Here is a 25,806-nt window from a genome sequence, read left to right as displayed (position 1 = left end):
AAAAAATCACATTTTGCAAAGCTTTAACTCAGTTAACTTGACAAAGTCATAACAAGATATTGACCCATTCTGCTCACTGAAAATGAAGTTTTCATGGTGCAATAAATATTCAATGAACTAAGAGGTTTCAGGAAGAAGAGGTGCTCAATCAAGGGATTAAAAAAGGAAAAAAAATCTAAGATCTAATTGCAATGCTGCTGATAACAACAAAACACAGCTGAGCCCACAGAAGTACTGAAAACCTAACAATTAAGCTTTAATTATCTGATAAAACTCAACTCTGAAGTATCACTGCTTAGAATAAGAATATAACATTCCTGTATTCTCGTGATGAAATTGATGCCACCTTCAAGATACTGACAAAAATTCCTTGTAGAAAGCATTCAATTTCTTGTCATCAGCAATGTGTGGTCTTTTAAATAATTTAAATTTTAATTTTGGAAAGGCATAAGTGCAAGAATACTTTTTAACCTATGGAAAGCTAGTAATCCACCCCAGTGAAAGAACTATAAGTGCATGGATTATAATGCGATTTCCAAAGTCCCTGGTTGACCACTCCTGGCCACATTCATGGCTTATCAGTGATAGAGCAAGAGACATGACATGAAATACTTTCAGGCCTAGGATTTTTTTAGAAAACAATGTTGGAAAGATACATTTTTAAAAATATTTGGTCACTAAAAAGTAAGAGCAGGTTGGAGTTCTGCAGCTCTTCCACTTAATGCAAAATGCTATGTAAACACTCCAGAAAACACAGTGTCCATGAATTACCAACAGCTTCACACATTTCAAGCCCCGGTTTCTAGACAGAATCTAACAATATTTATGCATTAAATATTAATATTTCTAGATGATGCCCTACCTTATTTTGCCTGCAAAATAAACTTTTGCAGTTTTACTTTTTCTTCTACTGTGTTGGAGAAATCCCCAAGGACCAGCCCAGACAGTTTCACAGTCAGAGCCCCAGATACTCCCTGAAGTGGTAGATAATTAATGTGAATTAGTATTTACATTTCTTCTTTGCCATGGGGCAAAATACTCTCTTTCCAGAGAAGTTATTTCATGTCTACAAGTACAGTGTATTCTGGTGAGAGAGGAAAGATAGGAGTGGTATGAGGGGAGGCGAGACATGTCCCCTTGAGTGGAGACAGTCTCCAAAAAGCTAGCTAATGCTCTGTGTGAACATAGAGGTTATCATCACTGGAAGACTTTTCCTCTAGGACCACTTGCCATGTGGAATGGTAATTGGATGTCTGTGGTTGTCCTACTCTGTGGCTTGGCCCTGTAGGCTGACTGGGGAGGCTTTGGGTAGGTTGTCCCTCTCATCCCCATGCTGCATTACTACCTTACTGCCTCATAAGGCTCCAGACAGCTGCATAGATTTATTGTTCATACTTATGAGGAAGACCCCAATATAACTTCACACCAGTTTCACCATACAATCTAATAAAGATTCTCCTTATAGCAGAGATACATTTATTCCAAGATAGAGACCTGTCTATATTATGTATAAGAGTTATGTATAAGAATTTTAAGAGCTGACCCAGCAGATCTGCAAGGAACACATTTATCTTGATATTTTATGAGTTCTTGAAACATTTAGACTTCTGCAAAGAAGCTCCAGTGTACATGGTCAGTGCACCTGCATTCCTGCAGAACTAGGTCATAAATTCCTTCAGTCTATTTATCAAAGAGTAGGTAAATTTAGAAAAGAAATGTATTGGAAACTCTTCTTCTCTGTGGTAAGCATGCACAGCTCTTCTCGACAGTAATTTGTCAGATGGTTGTGTTTGAATATGTGGGAGATTTAAATCTTTCTCGCTTTTGCAAGTCAGCAGTTAACTTTCTCTTCCCCAAATCACTGAAAGGACAAGATGGGGATATTTTCAACACCAACTTTCTGTGAATGTAGCAGACAATATATGCGAAGCAGTAGGTATAGCTAATTATTTTTATTAAAATTTTTATTTTTACTAGAATAGTTTACAAACAACTCTAAAGCCATTAATGTATTTGAAGTGAAGAAAATTACCATTTTTTTTTTAATTATCTTGCTTTGTTCTCCCCAATATATATTCTAGGGTTCTTACAATAAAAGAAATTAGTAGCATAAGTAAATTAACTACTATTTTTGCAATATTGTATAATGTTAATTTAATTTTTAGATTACAGGTACACCATACAAGTCTAAACATATAGGTAATTTAAGAAATAAATTGCAAGACTATAATCAGAGGTATATAAATCATTCGCAAATCATCTTCTTGAAGGAGGTGGTCACACTGTCATTGTACATTTAATGTTAGGCAGACTGGCTGTTACTGTCCTTTTCCAGGCTATCAAATGCCTTGCAGCTAAGCTTGCAATTAGAAATGTTAGTACTTCTAGTCCATTCAGTGCAAAGAGCATGACTATCTATGCCCTCTTTGCTTCCCTGTGCTCCATCGGTCTGTACCCATCTGTTAAGAGCTTTTCTTGTCTTATATTTAGACTGTAATACCCTCTTGGGCAAGAGCAGCCTTTTTATCCTGTGTTAATTCAGTAACGGAGACAAGAGGGTCTTGACCCATAGCTAGTATCCCAGGTGCTGCTGCAATAAAATTACTGATAATGACTTTTTTTTTATGGTGTCAGCTGAAGAGTTGGAAATCTGTTTTGCAGTTTTATGTATTTGGAGTCCAAATCAGACCAAAGAGATCTAGAGCTACTATAGGCGACACATTCATGTCTTCTTAAAGAAATAAGTATCCTCCTCCATAAGCAATACAGATCACTTTAAAATGAAAACTTTATTATTAAAATGTGTAAAAAATATCCCATGAGACAAAATCTTGCAGAATGTCAGTTCTGCAAAACTTTGGGTCTGTATGTGTGCCGTGTGACACAGTTGGTAAATTAATCTCACCTCATGTTCTCACTTGCCCAGATTTCACCATCAGAGAAATACAGGCTAAAGTTTTTCAGTACTTATGACAATATCTCAGTCCTAAGAGTTAGTATATTTACAGTTCTGACTCAGAATCTGCAAATAAATTTTCACGGAGGCAATGACTTGTAGTCAATACCTTAAAATCTCTGTAAAAGAAAGTATTATTTATTTGCAAGAGCAAGATATCAAGAGGACTATTTTTTTTATAAAAACAGTGCAATATGCCACAAATACCTTCATGCTGTCTATTTAACTGTCGGCAATCTGCAAGAATAGAGCTGTTTACTTCTAGACTCTTCTGTAAGAGTCCTCTCTGCTTTTTAAATCTGAGTAGTGCAATAGGTGGTCCCTGACAGGTGGTACCTTCCCCTCTCCTGCCATCTTCCCTGCTCCAGAAATCATGCCAATATTCAGCAGCTCCTACACATTCAAATGCAGCCTCCCAGCTTGGTAAAACAGATGCAGAAGCCTCAGCAGAGAAACTGTTTCCTTTTGTACATCTAATCACAAATGAAAGGGTAACTGCAAAAAAACCAAGCTAAGTTCCATCTGACTAGCCTGCACAGGAGATGATAATGACAGTATGGAGTTCAGTTTGGGTCAGTATAGACTGCTGTAGTCTACATGACATCCATTTCTCCTTGTCTTCTATATTAATAACATCCATGCTGGTTAGATAACAGCTAAGTATGTTAACCCTCGCTACAATCCGTTCCTTGCTTGCTCCATAGATTTTACAGTATCGTCTAGGTCTTTTCTTCTGTCTTCTTATTTAAAGAGCCACTGTGTTGCTTTCTGGACCAGGACTCAGGCAGTCATATGATAAATGGTATTAACACTTTATTTGCTCTTGCCTTGTCTTAATTTTCAAATCCTTGAATCAACAACATAAGTAACATTTTTCAATATGTTTTGAATTATGTGTCATCTGAATCAAGGAAGTTTAGATCCAAACATATTTGGCTTTTTTGAGGGGGAAATCAACCATAGAAGATATTTTACTCCAGTATATATCTAAACATAATAAAAACCCCAAGAAATTGCAATGTAATAAAGGCTTGATATAAAGAAAGAATAAAAGGTAAAGAAGAAAGGTGGTGTCTTAATGGGAAAGCACACTACATGTTTGAAGCTACAGCAGTTCTGAAATAATACATGTGTGTCTGCAGATCTGACAGGTCTTTTTGAAGTCCATGACATAAGGAAATCCTAAGCGTTAGCATTTTTATCTCTAGCTCTCTTAGATCTGACAGTGAAAAATTATTTAGAATAATTAGATATAATTATTTTTACAAAATAGGTCTTGTGTAAAACTTTATATGCTGCAGAATACTGTGACATACTCTTATAGCTTCACATTGACTTGTTTTGCTGACAGTTAAGCATTGTCACCTGAAAGTACAAAAGGAGTACAAATACTTTTCAAGGAAGGTAACAATGAAAAAGAGTCTGGGAAGAATAATTTCTTCATTTTTATAGGGAAATGATTTTCTATTCTGGCAGCAGAAAGCCCCTTCTAATATCAAGCACCTGACCTGTTAAAGGGCAGGGAAAAAAAAAGATAGATAAATAGAAAATAGGAATATACACAAAGGACATCTCTAGATTAAAAATTTAAGGCATGCTTGTGCTATAGAAGAAAAGAAAAGCCTTTAGTCATTATGGGATGTGTCTGGAATGCAACATGGCATTCTAACTCCCTAGGATCTCTACCTATGTGATGGAGCTGAGAGGCAGCCCAACCAGATATTGAAGCAGCTGCTGAAAAGATTTCAAAATATATAGCAATGGTTTTGTGGGTTTTAAGATATTATAATTTGAACAGCCAAGACCACAAGCTTTAAAAATAGAAGGAGAAATTTTTGAGAAATCCTAACAAAACTTCCTATTACATCAATGTGTAATAGACACTAATATTTTAGCAAACTGGTACAAAGCTCTTCAAAGAGGGTACTGCAACCCTAGAACAAGGTACCAAAAGAGATGGAGTCCTCTACAATCTTGATAGTGTTCAGGACTTGAATGGAGCAAGTAATGTCTGACCCGATTTAGTGCATATGATAGTCCTGCTTCAACCAGCTGGTTGGTCTAAATAAACCCTGATGGTTCTCTCCAGCCAACACTCCAAGTACAGCAGTTAAGGGTTAAAAGATTCTGATGTAACTTCAAATTGATTGAGCATGACTTTTATGCACAATATGTTCAACTTCCAATAAAAACTGCTTTGTAGAGTTAATGAATGTTAGGTAGAGTTAACGATGTGTAGGTAATCTGTGTTAGACGCAGATTGTCGAATCTCAGGGACTTCATCCACACACCAGACTTTTACTTTTCAGTAATATTGTCCAGAAGTTTTTTACTAGGTACAAAATCTTGAAAACGTATTAATAACTACATAAAAATCTCACACTCCCTTTTATAAGGTATTTTTGTACCTATTTTTTCAAGGGCTTCAAATCCAACAGGGTATCTTGGTCCTGGGGTATTTCATAATTGCTAAAATGGCTTAATCAGAAGGCAAAGTACGGTATGTAAAGGAAAATACAGTTTAATCAAGGAACTGAGCCTGTAGAAAAGAACAGCAGGGAAGAACGGCAAAATAAAACTTACTAAGGTCCAGAGCAGCTAAACTACAAATTAATGTTACTCTAAATGCAAAGGAAATAATTCAGTTCAGCTCAACAAATGACACTTTGGTTTCACACATTTGCACCTCAAAAACAGAGTTGTTTTTACAAATAAATACAAAACTGAATAATTTCCACAAAATTAATATCTATGAATATTTTAAAATATAAATTTATATTCCAAATCCTGACAAGGTCTGGTATACCCAGGTCTGAAAAGAGGGATGTTAATTAAGAAAACCTTTCCTAGAAAGTATATTAGTGTATGATTTATATTTATGGTTTAGTATATCCTTAATATAAAAAACAGGCAGAAAAGTAGGTCCAGGTTTTCAGGTAAACCTTTACAAGACCTTAAATTGTAAGTACAGGTCTTTACCATGTGCAGACAGATTTCCACTCATACTTCCAGCATATGTTCTGGTGACTACAGTTTTGCACATAAAACCTCCTTGCAGCATTTAAATCTCTGTGTCTAATCTATCAGACTGACAGACACAGAAAATACTACGTCCCATTAAAATAGCGAATAACTATGATTACCTACAAATGGGATTTCTTCTTTAAAAGCTAAATGAACTTTCTCTCCTAATTTATACTAACTCAAAAGTGTAACCCAATTAGATAAAAAAAAAAGTTTTCTTTCATTAATATTTTGCACCACAAGCTTCTCCAAATTAGGCTCATATATAGTATTTTACATCAGAATTGTTTTAATCACTCAGGTAAGGTATTCGGCAGACTTTAAATAAATATTTTTTGGCTGTACATTTGTACATTTATTCACTCTAATTTCTTCATGATTTTAATGATTTTATCTACTTTTGTTCTAACAAGTCTAGAAATTGTGCATTAATTCATGGAATTATTGTATACACATTGTGTATACAATAAAAGAGTTACTTTCACAGAGGAATAAAACTCATAAGGATTTAAAAAAGACATTAAAAATATTTAAAGGCATTCCAATGATAGATTTTCTGGGATTAAAAATTTCTGTTGCAATTGCCTTACAGTGCTTCATCACTATACAATACTTCAGTACTTTGGTACATGCTTGTCTTTCTCCAAGTATGTGCAATGTAGTAAGTACTGTTTGTAAATCATTTGTAAGATGAGTGCTTTGAAAAGTTTCATAGCTTCAAAGTAATTTTCTTGTTTTGGTTTCCTATTTTGTTCCTATTCATTATTTCTGCATGACACTCCAGGGGCTAATTATTTCATATAGTACTGCACGAAATGACCCAAATTAGTTGGCTAAGGCTTTCAGATACTGATACCCCAAGATACTTCACAAGAGTGGTAGCCATCAACCATTTCCTTCTTATATTAATTAGAAGTGAATTTTCAGCTGTGCTTCCCACAAACAAAATGGACAGGTGAGTATAGAGGTATTTCTATTCCACACAACAATGGACCTTCAATACAGGTACCCCAGGTCAACAGAGCATTTATTTATTTTATCTATATCTGTATCTATAAATAGATATAGATATTTATTCTACTAAACTGAAGATGCCAGCACTCATGCATGACAAAACTATATTTTTTAAATTCTTTTTCTTAAAGACACCTCTTAAAAAACAGAAAGAAAACCTTTAAAAACCATAATTCCAAAGGCACATGTTCTGTTATTACTAATGAAAAAAATGAAGAAAACCGATAATCAAAAATGTAATGAAGCAGACTGGAAGAAAAATTAAAATCAAACATTCAAGTACAGAGATGACAGACTGAAATGAACAATTGATCATTTATTTTGAATGATGCCCTGTGCAATGTAGTCAGCATGACGTTCTTTCCTGCTCTGTGTCAGGATTTATAAATTTACGCATGTCAGTTCTAACCTAATGGATGTGTGTGTTTAGAGTAGTGAAACTAGACCAATATTTTACAGTAGAACACAGTTTTCTTGGCCAAGACCCTTGGAAACTTACAAGCGCTCTTTCCGTCAGTAAGGAGGATTCATTTAGTTCTTATAGTGCAACAAAAGAACCTGAGCTGCTGTTCCTACCAAAGAAGACCGGGGAGTGCAGGGCACCTGTGCCAAACCTTGCCATCTGCCAGATAGCACGAGAGCAGGTGCCAGCTGCAGCCTTTCCCAAGGCTCCAGTTGTAGCTCATTAGTACTAGCTCTTCATAAGCTGAGCATTTGTTGAAATTACTAGAAGCTGTTCTGATGTAGGTCCAGGCTCAAACTCCAGAAGGTAGGTCTGGAATACAGAAGTAGGTACATGCATGCACCAAACACATCATCTGTGTCCAAAACCTGACCATTCTTTAGCGTTACAGTTTTACCCTATGTTTTTCGTTAGCTGATTTTCGTGACAGCCCCAGTACCTGGAAATCTGTGATCACACAAAATCTCAGCTTTTGTATTTTTTTAAAACTAAGTTCTTGGTTGCCAATGTTGCCAAGAATATGTTGAAAATATGAGTCTCAGAGGGTTCAAAAGCAGGTTGGCAATCAGTCTTAGACTGACAATCAGATTTAAAACTCCCATTATTTTTCATACTTCTCTTTGTTTTGGTTTTTAAATGCCTAATTTAGTAAAAATTTCTCACATCACATTCAAACCCAATTTTTTTAATTATTTAGCAGAGGAGACAAAGCTGGAATAATCTGAGATCATTATCACAACTTATATACAAAAAAAATAAAAGTAAACACCAAACCTCTGTCTCAGCTTTAATACCAACTTGTTTGTCATGTCTAGCCATTTAAGTCATTACACTCCTTTGCAAAAATATCATGATGCATTAATATCTACCTGCTTCTAGAGTAACTATGAGGAGCAATACAATATGAAAAATACTAAGAGTCAAAAGTTTAGTAATTATTATTTAACAAATTATCTATTGTATCGATCAAGAATGTATGTAATGACACTGATTTTTCCAGTATGATTTCTAGTGTTATTTACCCCACGGTTATGCTGGATCCAAGAGCACCAGAAACTTAGTTAAATCACTAACATACATTATTTGAGAAAGAACTACCAGATACATGTACCTAAAAATAGTCTTTTTTCTGAAAAGAGGATAGCCAGAGTTTTAACCCTAATAAATATACCAATGTCGTAAGTATCTATTGTCAAGGTTATACTTAAATCTGTACCTTCAGAATTCCTAGTAAAATTGCCCTGAACATTACAAAAACTAACAATTGCCTCGGGCTTCTTAGAACAAACTTGGAAAAAAGTTCCTGGCACTAAAACTTCCCAAGCTGTTGAAACTCAAGAGAATTCAGGGCAATGTCTCTCTTAATGGTATTCCAGCGATGCTGACTTCAGTCTTCAGAAAAGAATGAAGCTACCTGGGGACCACAAAGGACTTGGGCAGAATTCAGGAACACAAGCTCAAGAATGTAACCTAAAGTTTGCATCTAAGATATAACACACCTACGTTTTGGACAATCCATTTCAGCCAACTTCTACATCAGGCCAGAAGTGCCACTGTCTTTACATGATTAAGATACTTGGAGATTCTCTCCTATCTTCACCCAGCAGGGATCCTTCAGCCACCTTGTCCCTGCACCTAAATTCCCTCTAGAACTCAGTGGGGAAGGTAGCTGCAAACTTGGGCTGTTCACTACAGCCCAACATGAGGTATATAAAACCTGAGTAAAAGGGCCTGAAGGCACAACCTTATTTTCAACATTTCCTACTGGCACCACTCAGGTGCTGTGTACCTTATTCTGTACCTAACTCTGCCACTGAGAGCTAATTCAGTGTATTCACTCAAAGTCAGCATCCAGGGCCTTTTAAAGGTTCACACCACTAGTGTGTGATGAACAAATTTGGTGGGGGAAGTTTTGTATTGCAGAGTATGTGAAACTACAGTGGTTCAGTCACAACTGAATTCTTGTTTTCAAAAATGCTGCAAAGTATAAAACTAATAGAAAATTAGTAAAAACCTGAGATGAAAGTGGAAGTATTACGTTGAAATAAAGATTTAAATAGCAGAATAACAATACCCTTTACAGACCCAATTTTAAAGCTTCTCCCAAAGTAAGTACATATACTTTGTTTTCTATAAAAGCACAGGTTATTTTTTTTAACGTATTTTGCATTGATAACAACATCTCCATAGTGAGAATGTTGTGTTACTGTAGATGGACTAACAAAAAGTTGCAGCTAAATTTCTGATAGACAGGAAGAATTTTTTGGTTTTGAGACAATGACATAAATTTTACCTGACAGCTTTGACTACCCAAGGGAGCCAGTATCCTGACTCTTGTCCCTCTCCTAATCTCCTCATTACACTCAAGACATCTCATCATATGGTTCTTACAGAATTAATGCCTTCAGCAGTAGGAAATATTTTCAATATTATCTGTTCCCCGCAGAGACATTGAAAAGTCATTTTCTTATATTTGATAAGAACCTGAAGGGTAATAGCTCAGTATATACTAATACAAAAGAGCAGTCAGTAAATAAAGAACCTATGCCTAAATCTAATGCCAGCTAAACTACAGAAATGAGAACCAATGGAATTAGAGTGTTACGATCAGCCAGGAACCTCTACATAGTCTAACCTCTACTCCGTGTAAGGTAATAGAAAATTAATCTTATTTTTATAGGTTGCTTAAAATCATTCCATGTCTCAGGGAAACATCTATTTCACCAATGAAAACAAATGAGCAGAACAAGGTGGAATGCAACAGAGAGAGACCTGAAAATGCTAGAAGAGAAAAGCAGGACAAGAACTGTACCACTGCCTCAGGTGGGTGGGAATGATCCATCCAGCATTTTTGTCTTTGTTATCAGACGTTAGAGTCAAGCTGCTGCACATGGAACAACTGTTTCCTGAGATGGGAGAACTTGCTGAGGTAAAGGCTTCTAGCTCTGAAAACAGTGCCCACACTGCATATCTTCCAAATAATTCAGTTAAATGTGGCAATACCAGAACTATGCAACAGATCCAGATTTTAACAGTATGCTACACTGCTATAAGACTGAATGCCACCACATCATGACAATTCATGAATAATATACCAAAACACTATACCTTTCTCATTTTGCAACCACATGGCTAAATTTGTGACTGTAACCATGTTTTTATGTTATTTGCAATAGGAATGTTGCCTGAATAAGGACAAAAAGTGAAATAAAGCCTTACAATTAGGTCCAGCAAGAACAAAGCAAATACCATTTTCAGTCCTGGGTATTTTCATAGGAAAAACTGTATCACTCCCATTGCCCCAATCCAAATGCAAATTAAGCACCTAATTTGTTTAAATTCGCCAGAGAAATAGATACACAGAAGCAACTGCTGCTCCCACTAAAGTCAATGTGCATATGGGGCTATGGTGCATATCTGATGGCACAGCAAGGTTCAAATTATTATGTTAACAGTACTGCAGCTTTAAAATATTTACTGTAAGTGTCAGCAAACCTTCTTGAAATCTGTGCTGCAGTGTTTCTGAGGAAGCACTAAATGGAGTAAGGAGGTTGCTAAAAGCTTTTTCTCCCTCTGCCTCTTCCCCCAGCCTGCACCTCTCCCCCCTCAAAAAAAAAACACCAAAAAAACCAGCAGCAAGCATAAAAAGCAAATTAATCTTCTTTTCATTCCAGGCATCATTTTCATTTCTTAGAACAAACCCATTCCTATATTTCAGCTATTGTATACAATGCATCATCCATACTCAGTGCACCAGTTTTTCAGGTGCACATCATCTGAGACACTCCAGTGAAGAATCAAAAGTAGAGAGTCCAAAGACCAGGTACATTTCATTAAATGAAAAATACTATAGGATTCATAACTTTTGTGTTGTATTTTTAATGCTGTCAATTAGAAAGCCTCTTAATGGCTGGAATAAATTTTATATAAGATGTATTGATTGAAACTTGAGTCTTGAGTTTTGGTATTAATGTATCAAAATTAAAAGTTAAAAAATTAAAATCTATAAATATAAGACTTAGGATCTATTTTACTGCTTTACCTGCTGTAAAAAGTCTCTTTTACATACTCTCCAAAAATTTTAAGTTGAGGTCTTCCTTCAGGAGAACTGAATATTCTCAGTGTCCTACAGTAATATTACCTTAATTATACTCCAATCAGGATATCTTCTGTGTACATTATTTGCTTGTGATTTATTATTATCTCCAGATCTCATTTTACTTTCCTTAATCACTCATACTATAAATCATACTTACCATTCTCCCCTCAACATATCACCTATGTGGATGCTGTGAGGTGTAATGAACTTGTCATTGAAAGTTTTCTTAAGGTGAAAGGAAAGTCTAGCTACCTATAATCAGCAGTATATCACCAGAGTAGCAAAAGATATTGCACGAAGAGGGCAAAGACTTAATTTCATTGCATTTCATCAGCAAGTAGTTTGCATGTGGAGAGCAATAAAATTTGCACTGATTGAAAAAATTACATAATCTAATTTTTCTGCTCATATATGTGACACATAAGCTTATACAGAAATTTCATCAGTTCTGAAGTGGTCTTTGCAAAACAGCAGCTTCATGTCAGATATCTGGAGTTTTTTGATCTCTTTTCTTTAAACCAGTTTCTAATAATTTAACATTTTAAAACTGTTTCACTTAAAAAAAACCCAACCAAGCAAACAAAAGCTCCAAACAAATCCCCAAAGCCATAAATTATTTAACTTACAACGTTAGAAATAACCATTCTGATAGATACAGAACTAATATCTGTAAGAGCTTTGCAGCAGTCATTACAGTGTAATTTTTATTATACATTTATAGCATCTAAATATTTTAGAGACTATCTACAAATAGAACAGCTTTCCAGGCAAAAATGCAAACCCGCAGTATTGGAAAAACAACTAAAACAAAATCATGCTGTAAGCAAATGGTGAAGCCCTTTTTCCAGGCAGGAGGCTAAAGTCTGAGAGTACACACCAGTAAGAAGTATCTTGGCCATCCAATGTGGAGGTGCCTTGGCCCATCCAATATGGAAGTGCCCTGGCCCATCCAATGTGCTGCCATACCTGCAGCTGCCCAGGGAATGTCACTGAGTCTCACAGGCCAGGATGAGCTGTGAGAGGCTAATGAGCTAATGGTGAGGGGCTCTTATGGAGCAGTTTCTGCCTGGGAAGCCCACTAGAAGACTATCAGTGTGTGACAACCCAGATACAAAACTCTTCATTGAGACACAAATAGGACTTCTCGGAAATGACTCTGTTCTAGTTAAACTGGGATTGCTTCTGATGAGGTTGTTGGGACATTTTCTTGTTATTGCCCTAGCCCAAGAAAGGAGAAAACTTATTGGTGAAAGCTAATGTTTTCATAGCAACAAATGGCAAGAGCCCCAGGGTATATGAAGAGAGCTTCCTGACTGCAGCCTTGGCCTGGGGAAAAGGGAGCATGGGGAGCACAGTCAGCAGCCCTACCTGGGGAGCAAGGATGCAGCCCATCATCATCATTTGGACTGCAATGAATGCTTTGAAACCAGCTATTTTTTGTGGCCTATATAAGCTGACAATGTGTCTTCATAGCTACTTCCCACTAGAGACAATTATTATTATTACTATTATTATTATTATTATTATCTGGATTTGTTTCTCTGTTAACAGTATTTGACCAATTTTTGCACAGTGGGCTTTCTTTGTATGTTCTCCCCTGCAGCTGCAGTCTTTTCTTTGAGAGGTTTGCACTCCATGAGGATTTCAGCAGCAGGTCACAGACCTGGTTTACAAAGGGGAAGAGAAATAAACAACTAACTAGAAGAATAAGAAACTCCACAAAGCTTTAAGTACCCTATAAAAAAAATAGAGGCATGTATTTCTTGGACTTTGTTTCTTCTTTTCCTCTTCCTGACCCAGCATCCTCACCTCTCTGAGGTAAACCACCTTTAATACGCTTGTCTTTTTTCCTTCAGATTTATGGTTATCAGATGATTTAGACAGATGCTAACAGTGTTAAGAGAAAAGAAATCAAAGGAGATAAGACTAGGACAATTGCAGTTTGAATGCATATCACTGAGCCTTTGGCCACAGGTGTTTGCATTATTCCCCTCTCAGATATTTTTTCTGTTGGGAAACTCTGCCTGACCATTAGACAGTCCATTTATGAAAGATACACATGCATTCTTTTTCTCTCACAGATAACTTATATATTAGAATTTATCCGTATGCTTTTTAATCATGTCGTACATATCTAATAGCATAAAAAAACTAGTCAGGCTTCCCTTCTCCAGTTAATTTTACTGCTGACTTGATTTCCTCTCCTGCTTCAGTGAATAGATTAGGCTAAAGGTAACTACAAGTAGAATTAAAAAGACAGAACACAAGGAATCAGAAAGAAAAGGGAGAAAAGGGGGTTGTTGATATTGATATGGCATCTGAGAAAGACAGCAAAAGAAATGTGCTTTTACAGTAAAGTCAGAATGACCCATGTGGGAAGATGTCAAGTCTCAGCTGTTGCACTAGTGAGTAACACACCTTCAACAGTGTAAGAGTACCCGGTGGTGGTACTGTACAAGTAGTGGTGGTGTACGAGTACCTGGCTCCTATATAAGCTATATTGTTTCCCCATAGTATCATTACATGTGGGTACAACTCCTAGAAATAATAATAAACCTTTAACAAAAAATGAAAAGCTTAAAATCTAAGGAACCAATATGGAACACTCAAATCAGAATGAAGGCTGGGGCAGAAAACATTGGACCAAAACTGAGCATCCCCAAACCATCTCTCCACTGATATACACCTCATGTGCTCTGCAAAAGAGCATAACCTGCAAACCCACTAAACAATAGTTCCAAAGGGAGTTTTTAACTTGAAGGCATTTCAGGGTCTATCTGATTTAATGTATAGGAAGGAATAATCAGCATACTCAAAGGAATGTCTCTGTTGATGAATTTTCCTAATTCACAAAAAACCATGAACTTTCTCATCTATTATTTTACACTTTCTGTCTAGCCCTTTCCTATCCAGATCCTCAATTTTCAAAACTTTGAATCACTCTTAAAAATCTCATTGTTTTTTTATTTTTGCCAATTTCTTTTTATTTTAACCCTCTTTTTCAAATTGACCTGAGATTTAGAATGCCAATCTCTTCCTTTTTTTCTACAGACAGCACCAAAAAAATTATGTAAGATTGAACAAAATCCAAAATCCTGAGTGACTTATACATGTGCTTTTATATATTTACACACATATGATGATGATGATGATGATGATGATGATGATGATGATGATGATGATGATGATGATGATGACATATATGGATATATACATGTGTATATGTGCACGTAGGATGGAAGAACTTACCAATGTCCCAGGTAAGGGGGTTATTCTGTTCCATCTCCCTTTTCCCTATGACATACCAAATACAGGCCATCCAGTGAGCAAGCAAGGCAAACATGGACATGAGAAGCGTGAGAACGATTGTGCTGTGCTGGGAGTAACGATCCAGCTTCTGAAGGAGACGCAACAGGCGGAGCAACCGCACTGTCTTTAGAAGGTGGACAAGGGAAACCTAGGAGAAGACAGAAAGAAAAAACTTGTCAGCAGCTTACTTCTACCACACAGATTTCTTGCTTCAATGAAAGGAAATTCAAAAGCTCTAAGAAATTTTGTCCGCTCTTCACAGTTACATAGCTACTAGACTAAATCTTAAGACAGCAGAGAATAGCAAAGAAGATGCTTTTAAAGATGTGTTTAATTTTGATGTGTAAATCTATAATTACTATTCCTAGTTTAAACCAACAAACTTGAAATATTGGGAGATCTTTCCATTATTTTTTTTTAATATAATCTTCTTTCAGATTTAGCTTAAAAATTTGTGTTCTTGAAAAATGTATTTTTCCCAGCTCTAGAAGAGAAATATAATTGTCAAACTGACCAATGTTCATTTGATTGTAATATGAAACCACAAAGTAAATATCTCCAAGCACATAATGACTTTTAGTTTCTTCTAACAGTAGACCTAACTGAAATATTTATGAGACGAAACCAGTTTATAATTTACCCTGGAAGAGATGATAACATATAGCAGATATTTTGCAGAACAAGGAAGCAGAGAAGTTCAAGAAGACTCAGATTTGTTCTTCTGATTTAAACCTGTGTTCACGGACCCAGGCATATTTTACTGCTCTATACTAAGTTGTAGCCTAAAAAAGCTTGCATTAAAACTTCTAATACCACTTCTTAAAATCCTTAGCTGAAATATTATCACTTTCAAGTTTTTGTGGCAAAAGCAGCACCTAATCTGCTCAGCATTGTAAGTATACATCAGTTTATGAATTGTATGGGCCTTGGCCTTGGAGGAGTTTCAGCACAAAGCAAGCAGTCTCTGGATGACCCCATTCCCGCCAGGGTGTCCCGCAACCTACATCCAACACCAGAGTGTGCACAGCTCCCAGTTTTGCATGGTATGTATTTGGCTCATGTTTAAGCTGTTGGGTTGAGTTAGTAAAAAATATACAGATTAGGATCCAAATACTTCTATTTTTTTAAGATTAAATAACCATAATTTTCATTAACAGCAAGCTGCTTTTTTTCCCCTTTATTAATGAGACATTAGGATTAATGCCTACGTGTATCCTGGCTGATACAGGATACATGCATCAGCTAGAAAAATAACATCAGACTTGACATGTCTTCCCACAGCACTCCCAGAGCACAGTAATGAGCTCTCTGAAAAGAAAGTCTAAAAGCACAGTTCAATCAATATCCATTTACTTTTGCTAATCCATAATAACCTGAAGATCAACCTTTCTGTTTCTGTTATCAAAACTAATAATCTGAAATCTAAATTTTATAGGTGTACATTCACTAACAGCCAAGTCTGATGACTAATAAATTCTGCAACATGGGGTATATTTTATTTATTCAAAGACTTAACAGCTCATTGATTTTATTCCAATCTCAGGATTTAAGAAGGTGAAAAATCTGAAAAGAAGATAATTTAAAAAATCTACAAACTTTTTTTTTTTGTTACTACAGTTTTGATAACGCATAAGTAATTCTCCCATGAGCTTCTTCAATGGGCAGTATTTACTGCCCATTGTTTATTGTTTTTTTCTCAAGAACCTTTGCATTTTTTCTCATGTACATAGCAGAGAAAAAAAGAAAACCAACAAAAACATGACACTCTTAAAAAATATTTTGAAGTTCACTGCTACAGAGTAAGATCTGACATTGGAGCACACAAACATTTACAAGGTCTTCTCTTCTTGCATTTCTTTCGCCATCTTATGCCATTCACAGTGTCAGAGAATTAGTTATGTCTGTGATCATAAGCCCAAGAACATCTGCAAGTCTAGGGCAGAAGGTTGCAAAACATTTGGAGTAATTGCTACTATTGTATTAAAACAATCATATAACTTTTAAATTATAATTATTCTATGAATGATACACAACTATACCAACTGCCTCTGTTTCTGTGGTAATTCATTTCCCAAAGTCCCATTTCTTCCCTTTTATCAGCTTGTTTGAACCAAACATGGTTCTCATAACATAATGCACTTAAATGTGCACTCATAACATAAATGGGTCCCTCTTCATGACTGACTCTTAAAGGTGTTGTACCAATATATAAACATATGTATAATGATTGTGTATATAATGATTGTATATGTGCTATGGCATACACATTGGAGCCTTCATCTTTACAGGGGAACCTATGTTCTACTATATCACAACTAAATAATTATAACTTAGGTGAAATTATTTATTTATTATATTCCTATAAATAAGAAATTGCAAAAGGACTGTTACAATGTGCCCTGCCAGTTATCAGTTTTGCCTAAGTTCTGACCATTTTTGTTAAGCTACAGAATGGTGGTAGATATAAAGGCAGTCAATCATATACCGTAATATTCTTTTTAATGTGGAGATATGTTTCATTTTAAGGCCTAAGGACTGCCTCATTTCAAAATAATTTCTAGCATAAATTTTAACACAGATGTAATTAATCATATGCTATTACACTGAATTTTCTCATTAGTCATGCCAAACACTCTTCTGGTATTGTGTCCAATATTTCATTGGAAGATCTAAAATGCCATCAGGCAGCTTCTTTTTCTATGCCACAAATTTAGAAAGACAAAATGAGGAGTCAGCACTCATACTTGTGCCTGCATAGATCTTGTTTTGCCCACAGATATAAAATCATCAAAATTTTCCACTTTGTTAATCATTTTAGACTAGCTGGGTTAACCTTTTTCTGTCAAAATGACAGGGACAAAATTTTATCTGACACTAACACAAACTCCATCAGCATAGTCCTGAGAAGTACTGAGAATAAAGTTGCTACAAACCATTGATTAAATTCTCTGTTCAGAAGAATCATCTCCCACAAAAAAAATGAATTAATAAGGAAACATGATTTTTTAATCATTTTTGTCCACCTGATTAGTTGTTTTTTCTCAAAAAGTGATACTCTTGCTCTAATCAACGGTTACTCAGAAAGGAGTAAATTCAATTATTATAACCAGTGCTTAATGGCCTGTTTTTTACTTTGGCAACATTTGTGGAAACACATTTCCACAAATTAAGGGATCCTTTATGTTAGATGAACACAATGATGGTAGGAACTGGGGTCTCGGCAGGCTCTGAGGTTAAGTAGGAATGCGCCCGTGGTCTCAGACCTCCAAAGAGTCCCAGATGTAATTGTAGGGCAGAATCCCTCCAAGGTGTAAAGGCAGTAGAGCCAACTCAAACAGTTTCACATTTTTTCTTTCAAAATATATCCAAAGATAGCAAAAGACTCCACAGCATTTACATGCACTCTGGTTCCATCAACCTCCAACTGGAGTATGACATATATGTACCATACATACCTAGGTATGTATGGCACTATACCTAGAGCTTCCCTAAAGGTTTGGCCTTTGTGCCGGGGCCTGAACAGCAAAGGAGTGAGATGCTCCCTGATGCCCTTTCTCACCGTTCTGTTGAGGCAACATCTGAAAGTCAATGAAGTGAAAATCTGAGAACAGACATGAGGAAATGGCTTATTAAAGTATAAAGTCTGAAAACAGCAGAATGTGATTGACACCTCCCCCCATTCTTGAAACCGTTAATAGTGATTGCTGTGTTGAGGATTATATTAACAGTTTTGTCATGATACGAAATATGATGTAGTAAGGCACTGTGTTCCCATTGAGGAATCACATAGATAACAAACAATGGAGTTTGCTGGGGTGAATGCAGAGTGCAGACTCCAAAATTCTGGATTTGCTCTCAATTACCAGAGGGAAGAGAGGGTTGGCCCTTGACTCTCTACTCTGAGGGGGTCTTTACCATGTAGCAGTTAGTTACCAAAGCTGGGCCACAGCCAATGAAGGAAGCAGATTGGACCCTGCAAAAATTTTTAACAAGGTGTTAAACCTCTTGAAACATTCAGGAAACTACACCTGTCAGTCAATGCTAATTTTAAAATCAGCATGGCTATATATAATTTATTATTTGGGGCTTAGTGCTAGGATCCACTACTAAGAGAGGGCAGTTCAGTGTACCCAGATATTCTTAATCACCATATTAGAGATCTTACTATAGGAAAACGTTTAGAAGTACAACAGTCAGGAGATGTGTATTAATCATGTTACAGTAGCATTTTAAAAATTGTGACATTTTAACTGTAAAAATAATTATTGGATAATACTTTCTTTTCCAGAATTAAGTATAGAAAGCATATCAGACCTTCCAATGGAGAACAAAACAAAGATGGGGATTTTGGTTGCTATTTTGTTTGTTTGTTTTGCTTTGGGGTATGGTTGGGTTTTGTTTGGGTCTTTTTACTTTTCTCCTTGAAGGAAAGGGTAAACCTGGTTCATTTAATTAAAAATTCTTAATAGGAATTACACCAACAGAGTTAGGCTAGCTGTTTGGTTTTAATGTAAGGGATAAACTGAGATAGTAATGTATATAAAGAGATTATCCACTGGTTATATAAAAACAGAGATTGAAGAATATGGAACCATTAACTGTCTGGTTTTAAGAGCTACTGCACTAGCATCAGACTGATGGTTCTTAAAGTAACAAATGGAATGAAAACGAAGTTAATTAAAGGAAATGGAACTAAATGATAAAATCAAACATGATACCTTACATGGGATCCTTCCTGACTAATGTCTTTCTATGTAGCTTTTTTTTTTTCTGATATGTATCTATCCTATCATCTATGTGCTTGTCTGTAACTCACATTTAATGAAATTGAGATTGAGGGCATCTCTTTAGGAAAGATCAAAATTTTGAGAATTAGAAAGTGGACAGCTAAAAACCTTAGTCTCTTATGGTAAAAGTCCACAAAATTAAGAAAACTCTACTAACTTTTTTTATAAAAATTAAACTTCTGATTTGGAGAGGGAGGGGTTTTTGGCTTTTGGGGGGGGGTTGATGCTTTTCTTGTTTGTTCTAATTTTGCTTAGTAGATTCTTACTCTACTAAATCTAGCAGGGCTAGCAGAAGAAAAACCTTTATCTTAGCATAAGTAAGCCAACACAAACGTAACACGTCATGATTGTGACATCACTTGATGTTAGAACAAACATTTTTCAAAGCAGATTAAGCCTTTTGTCATCACATTTTAAAAAAAGATGAGTTGAAACCAAAGTCAAAGTTAGTGACAACTATAAGCAACAGGTGTTGGAAGACACAAAAACTGGTAATCATGCTGTAATTTTTACACTAGAATGCCCAGAGGTAAAGAGAAAGACGATTCCTGGCTGAGTAAGAATGCTGACCATAACAATGAGTTACTTTACCACAGTAAAACTTTATGAATCTTAAAAAATTAAGGACTGAATTTATGAAGCACAAGGGAGCAAAAGCCATAGAAAACCGTGTTTGTGTAATTAAACATGAAGCTAACATAGGTGCAGCTGTTTACAAAGTAATGATAATTGAATTAAAAAATGGGTACATCCAATATGAAATACACCACAAAACTGAAAAAGACAGCAAGATATTTTAGTTCATTATGTTTTAGTTTCCAGATCTGGGGAAAAAACCCAAAACACATCAACAAACCCCTCTCGAAAAGAAAAGAACAATTAAAAAGACAGGTTAGTACTTACCACAGTGACGTTGAAAGCATAAAGAAGATCAAAAGGAAGTGCAGCAATTAAATCAATGATAAACCACGTAGTCACGTAGTGGATACAAATAGATCTTGCTTCAAATATAACTTGGCCAGACTTGCTGACATACGTTGTTCGGAAATTTAAAATAATATCTGCTTAACAAAGAAGGAACAGAATCAGAGACAGTGATTTCTTGATTCCTGGGGATAACACCAGGAATCCAGCATAACACTGATTGTTTTTCTTATGCATCACGAATACCAGATGAAGAATCTAATACAGAAACAACAAACCCATAGTGGTAAGAGATCCACATACAAAGAGTTAAACTAATTGATGTATGATTCTTTGCAAGAAGTAAACAGAATGTTTAAAACATTTATAACTCACTGATTTGAAAGGGAGCTTGAATTAAAAAACATCACCCACACTCGTCGCTCTTTAAATTGTACCAAATATTGGTATTTTTCTTAATGAAAAATAAAACTATGACTTCTGCCCATAAAATTTATTTATATTTCTTTTGAAATAAAAGATCATTAATTATTTTATTTAAAAAGTGTAATTAAAACTCCTTTAGTGATAACTGTCCAGCACAGAGGACAAATGTCATCCTCAAGGATAACTGTTTATCAACTGAAAACTGCTGAACACACTTTAACAAAAGGCTATTGGGCTATGGTGGGGGCCACAAAAGTGATATGAATTTCTTGGTGGCTTGTGCATTTTGTATGTTCCTATCTAACATTACAGGATGAGTGTCTTTCAACATGAGATATACTTTTGACGTGTCTTGCTAAAACACATTAAAACTCGAAGAAAAGCTCAGGTCTTGACAACAGAGTCTCAATTATTTTCATGTCCTACAAGACAAAGACTATAATCTGTCCTCAAGCTATGCACCCTGTTTCTACTAACATTAGTGAGAACTACTTGTATAACTTTTGCAATGTCAGAAAAGAGTGCAGCCAACCATTAAGGCTGATGTTTTACAGCAAGACAGCTTTAAGGAAAAAAAAAAGATTGATTTGCATTTCTCTCTACATGTTCTTTAGGTAGGCTACACTAAGACTGAGTAAAGTAAAATCTTCAAGCCTGTTAGCCATAATATGCAAAAAGCCAGGTAACAATTTTTTTTCCCCACTGAGGCCAAAGAGGAGAAGCAGAGAAAGATTTAGCACACAGAGAGGATCATGTTGGATCATTTCTTTGGGGTATCAGGAAAGATTTCTTTAGGATGCATTTGGATCAAATGCCCAGTTCTGGATCTGGAAAATAATTGCTTGCCAGGTTTCACTAGCATAAACTTTTTATGCTGTCTTCTGCAGTTTGAAACTAGACAGTCTGCTATGATCATTTGACATACTCGTTAACCTGTATACTGCTAGTAGTGAACCTATGATATTTTTAACAATTTGATATCCTCCACCTTTGAGCCAGTAGAATTGAGTGTCCTAAACTAATGAAATCATTGGGGGAATTCTCATTTTGCACATTTGATCCTGAAAATTCTTTAAGGTTTAGTGCAAAGCCTTAGAATAAAGTTACCAACACACATATTCCAGGCTATCTAGTTCCATGGACTGAGGTATGGCAGGTTCATGCCTTAAGAACTACTGTTTTCATTGAACTAAATCCTCAGGCTGAACAGAACATATAAGTAAAATCAGAGATATAACATTTTAGATTACCTCACAAAGTAGTCTCAACTGGCTCTGCACTCTTAAAGCTACAAAACTGTTATGAAATTTTCAATAATAAAGTTAAGATGGGAAAATAGCATAATTTTATATGGTTCACACTGACAAGGGAGTCAGTTTAACTCCACAGGTGCTTCACAGAGATAGTTGGTTAATATTCACATTTCCAGATCAGTATGGTAGCACCAGTCACATACATAACTACTTCATGCAGATTTGCTTGATAGAGGTAAGTAAGACATGGATATTTACATCACTAGTATTTTGAAACTTCTCATTCTCATTTGTCTCAGAAATTCCAAAGTGTTGTTATCAAAGTCAGAAAAAGGATTTGCTTACTTATTGCACATTAGCATTTATGGAACAACTAAAACTTTAACAGAAATGGAGATAAATTCTTGCTTTAAATTCCTTTAAGACTTCCAGTACACCAAAAGTTTATCAACATGCACTGTAATTCACTGTTCAAGACTGAAGAGATTAGAGGTTTTTCTGCACTGTACCTCTTTTTGCCTTCTTATCAAAGCAATTTAGGATAACAGCACCAGATAATAGTTATATATATGTAACATCGGATAAGAAAGGGTAAGTGCTTCTTTCTGCATCCAACTTATTAGATAAAAGCCCATAGGGTGGAAAGCAGGTGTGATCCATCTCGTATTTCTTGACAGTTTTCTGAGCTATATTTGAGTGTAAACAATTTCTTCTGGGCAGCCTTATTTACAGCTTAACCACTGTGCTAAAGTACTTATTGAGAAAGCTGTAAAGGAAAAAAAAAACCAGAACTCCTGAGTCAAGAAACTTCTAAGAGCACAACAAAATCTTTAGTGCAAGTTTAGAGGCTTTAAGAAAGGCCCTTAAGTCATGTATAAACATGACTCTCATGATCTCTTTTTTTTTTTTCCAGAGAACACTCATGCATCTTAAGCCAGTTAGGATCTTCTCCTTCCCCACTCACTGCTGTGCAGGTGAGCCTGTGTGGACCTTAGGTGAAGAGTGTCAGTCTGTAAAGAAGCAAGCTATTTTGCCTCTGTCGAACGCAAAGGTGAATTTGACCTGAAAGCACTCCACAGGGAGAACCCAAGATTTCCAATTTCAAGAGGCTTGGAATAAGAAATCATATCACCTGTACATATTGTGTCCAAAAATAGGCTTCTGCTCCACACACCCTCGTGATCACAATTGCCTCTTGATGCAATTCCCTTTTGGTTTTTGAGTCCTGCTCCTCTGAGTCCTGCTCCTCCTTCTCTTTATCCTGCAGACCGATCACCTTTCTCTACCATTCCCACACAACAAAAACCAAAAGCCCTGTTAGGCACTAATAAACAGTGAGTTTGTGAAATCCCATGATTTGTCTTCTGGTTGGATCCCGTGGCTTCTCTCAGTCTATTATTTCCACTGCTGATAAGGTATGGGCACACATCCATTTAAAAAAAAATCTTGTAAGAAATGTGGTATCTCTAAATCTCATGCAAAGATACACTGAAAGATTAAAGGAAATGCACTTTTATAAAAAAAAATCCCGTTTTCTTCAGCCATTAAATGAATTTAAAATTGTTATCTATATGCAGTTGCAGTTCCTAATTTATTTATACATTTTGCTCCATTTAAGCTCTTATACAGTATGTACATCAGTAATCACCAGAAAACTGGGACCAATACTAACCTAATGTTTTCCAAGTTTGCCATTACCATGGCTACACGCTTTTGTAATATTTTCATTTCAAATTTCTGAAGCCAGTAACGTGATCTAACCAAAAAGCTCTAAATGATTACTTTCCTTGAGAATTCTAACTCCCCTATTCGTGACAATTTTCTTTTTCATAAGCTTCCAGTGTGAAAATCCATGCCCTAGCATGATAGCTCAATTCCTAAGAAAAGGCAACTTTTTTCATAGTTGGTGACAACAGAGCTGGGAACCCTAAGCAAGCCCTAGGGTTTTGAAACTATTTTGTGACCTCTCTTGAAGTAAAGCTCTATATGACATGCCACCTCTTCTACCAAGCCATCCCTTTCTAGATTTCTATTGTGCACACATTCACACACAGATACATTCACTCAGTGAGTGGTATAAAAACATCAATTTAAACTAGTGTTCAACAAAGGGAAAAAAATTACTTAAAAAAATTTGAGATTCTACTTGGTGCATATTGCAGATTGCTATCCTAAATAATATAAAAGGAATGAAAACCATAAACTGATACACACCAAGCTAATCTCTTAATCCTTAAAATAATTTCCAATATAATACTGCTTTTACAATTTCAAGAGAACAATATGTGTTTTGTATAATCTCAATTCCTAGTCCCCGTTAAAAGAAAAAATTTGGTGTCCAGCTGAACCTCTTCATCCATAAACAGGACTATTTTACCTGAAGCAGTTGATTTTCATGTGACAACATTTTTTTCTCTCATTAGACTTGATTTAAAAAAAACCAAAACCAAACCTGCAAGGACTAATCATATGATCAAGTTACTGTTTAGGATTAGTCAGGTGATTCAATAACTACCCATGACACACTTTTAGATTTCAGCAAATGCTATGTAATATACCTCGTCTTAACTCTCTTTTACTGGGAAGTAAATGAAGTTGAAAAATCCTGTACCTTTAGGGCAGGTAGTATACATATAAGCAGTAACCAGGGGATTGGGCAATGCACGATGTTTTATTAGACTGCAGTCATTCAATCCTGTGCTTGAAACCTAGGTGATTTAGGTATATTAACCCCATTGGTCTTCAGAGCAGACAGTTACCTACACCACCTCCCTCTTCTAGATGGTATGACTGACTCTTCTCTATTTTGTTTTATTTTTTTTCATTTTCCTTTATGCGATTTTACATGGATTGTCTTTGGCTAGCAATACTTTCCCCAAAGTCCAAGCTCTTTGATCTATCTGATTATTTGAGAGAATGTTATTTAATTATACAAGGATGATGGTATTAGGATCTAGCCAGAGAGCTTTTAGGAAAGATTCTGGGAAATATTAGTACCATATTGCTTGAAGAACATTTTACCTGTCCCTATATCAACTGTTATTGTTTCTTTTCTACTGCTGATATAAACTTAGATGTTCCTAGTAAATCTCCTAGGAGCAATTTATTCAAATGGAAGTGTGATCTTTAACTCAATGTGTTCCTTCCAAACGTCTACTACCACATTAGTGTGATGATTTTCTTTTAGATGCTGACAGGATAAGGTGAGGGAGATAGTAGTGGGTTTACAGAGGAGAGGAAAGGAAAATAACGCTGATTATACACCATTGCTTAAGAACCTGGGCCACTATGAAGTCAAATAAATTTTGCAAGAATAAAACCAACAGAGATTAAGTACTAATTAACCAAAATGTAAGGACTTTATAGAACAGATATGTAAGATATAATAAAATACATACTATATAAATAATAATATATCAAAATAATGTCTTTATAATAGCCTATTGCAACTGCTGAAGGAACAGCATTTTTTTTTTAATTAAGATATATCAAATGGTGAACAGATACTAAGTAACAAAACATATAAACTATAGAAAATTTGACATCAAAAT

The 25,806-nt window shown here is 35.7% G+C and overlaps 1 protein-coding gene across 2 annotated transcripts in view; it reads right to left on the bottom strand.

The window, feature by feature from the left end:
• The window catches only part of KCNH8 (potassium voltage-gated channel subfamily H member 8), a 178,406-nt gene that overhangs the window by 55,606 nt on the left and 96,994 nt on the right, over nucleotides 1-25,806 (bottom strand). The window contains exons 6-7 of one of the 2 annotated variants that reach the window (XM_027639453.1): nucleotides 20,556-20,716; nucleotides 14,806-15,013 (exon numbers count right to left, since the gene is read on the bottom strand). In XM_027639453.1, the coding sequence (XP_027495254.1) occupies nucleotides 14,806-15,013; nucleotides 20,556-20,716 (369 nt within the window). The remainder of the gene's footprint in view (nucleotides 1-14,805; nucleotides 15,014-20,555; nucleotides 20,717-25,806) is intronic. The other variant, XM_027639454.1, reaches the window with a different exon arrangement.

Source organism: Corapipo altera, unplaced genomic scaffold (genome assembly GCF_003945725.1).
Source record: "Corapipo altera isolate COAL_440 unplaced genomic scaffold, ASM394572v1 44, whole genome shotgun sequence".
In the NCBI taxonomy this organism is placed as follows: Eukaryota; Metazoa; Chordata; class Aves; order Passeriformes; family Pipridae; genus Corapipo; species Corapipo altera.
This window is presented reverse-complemented; position numbering and strand designations above follow the sequence as displayed.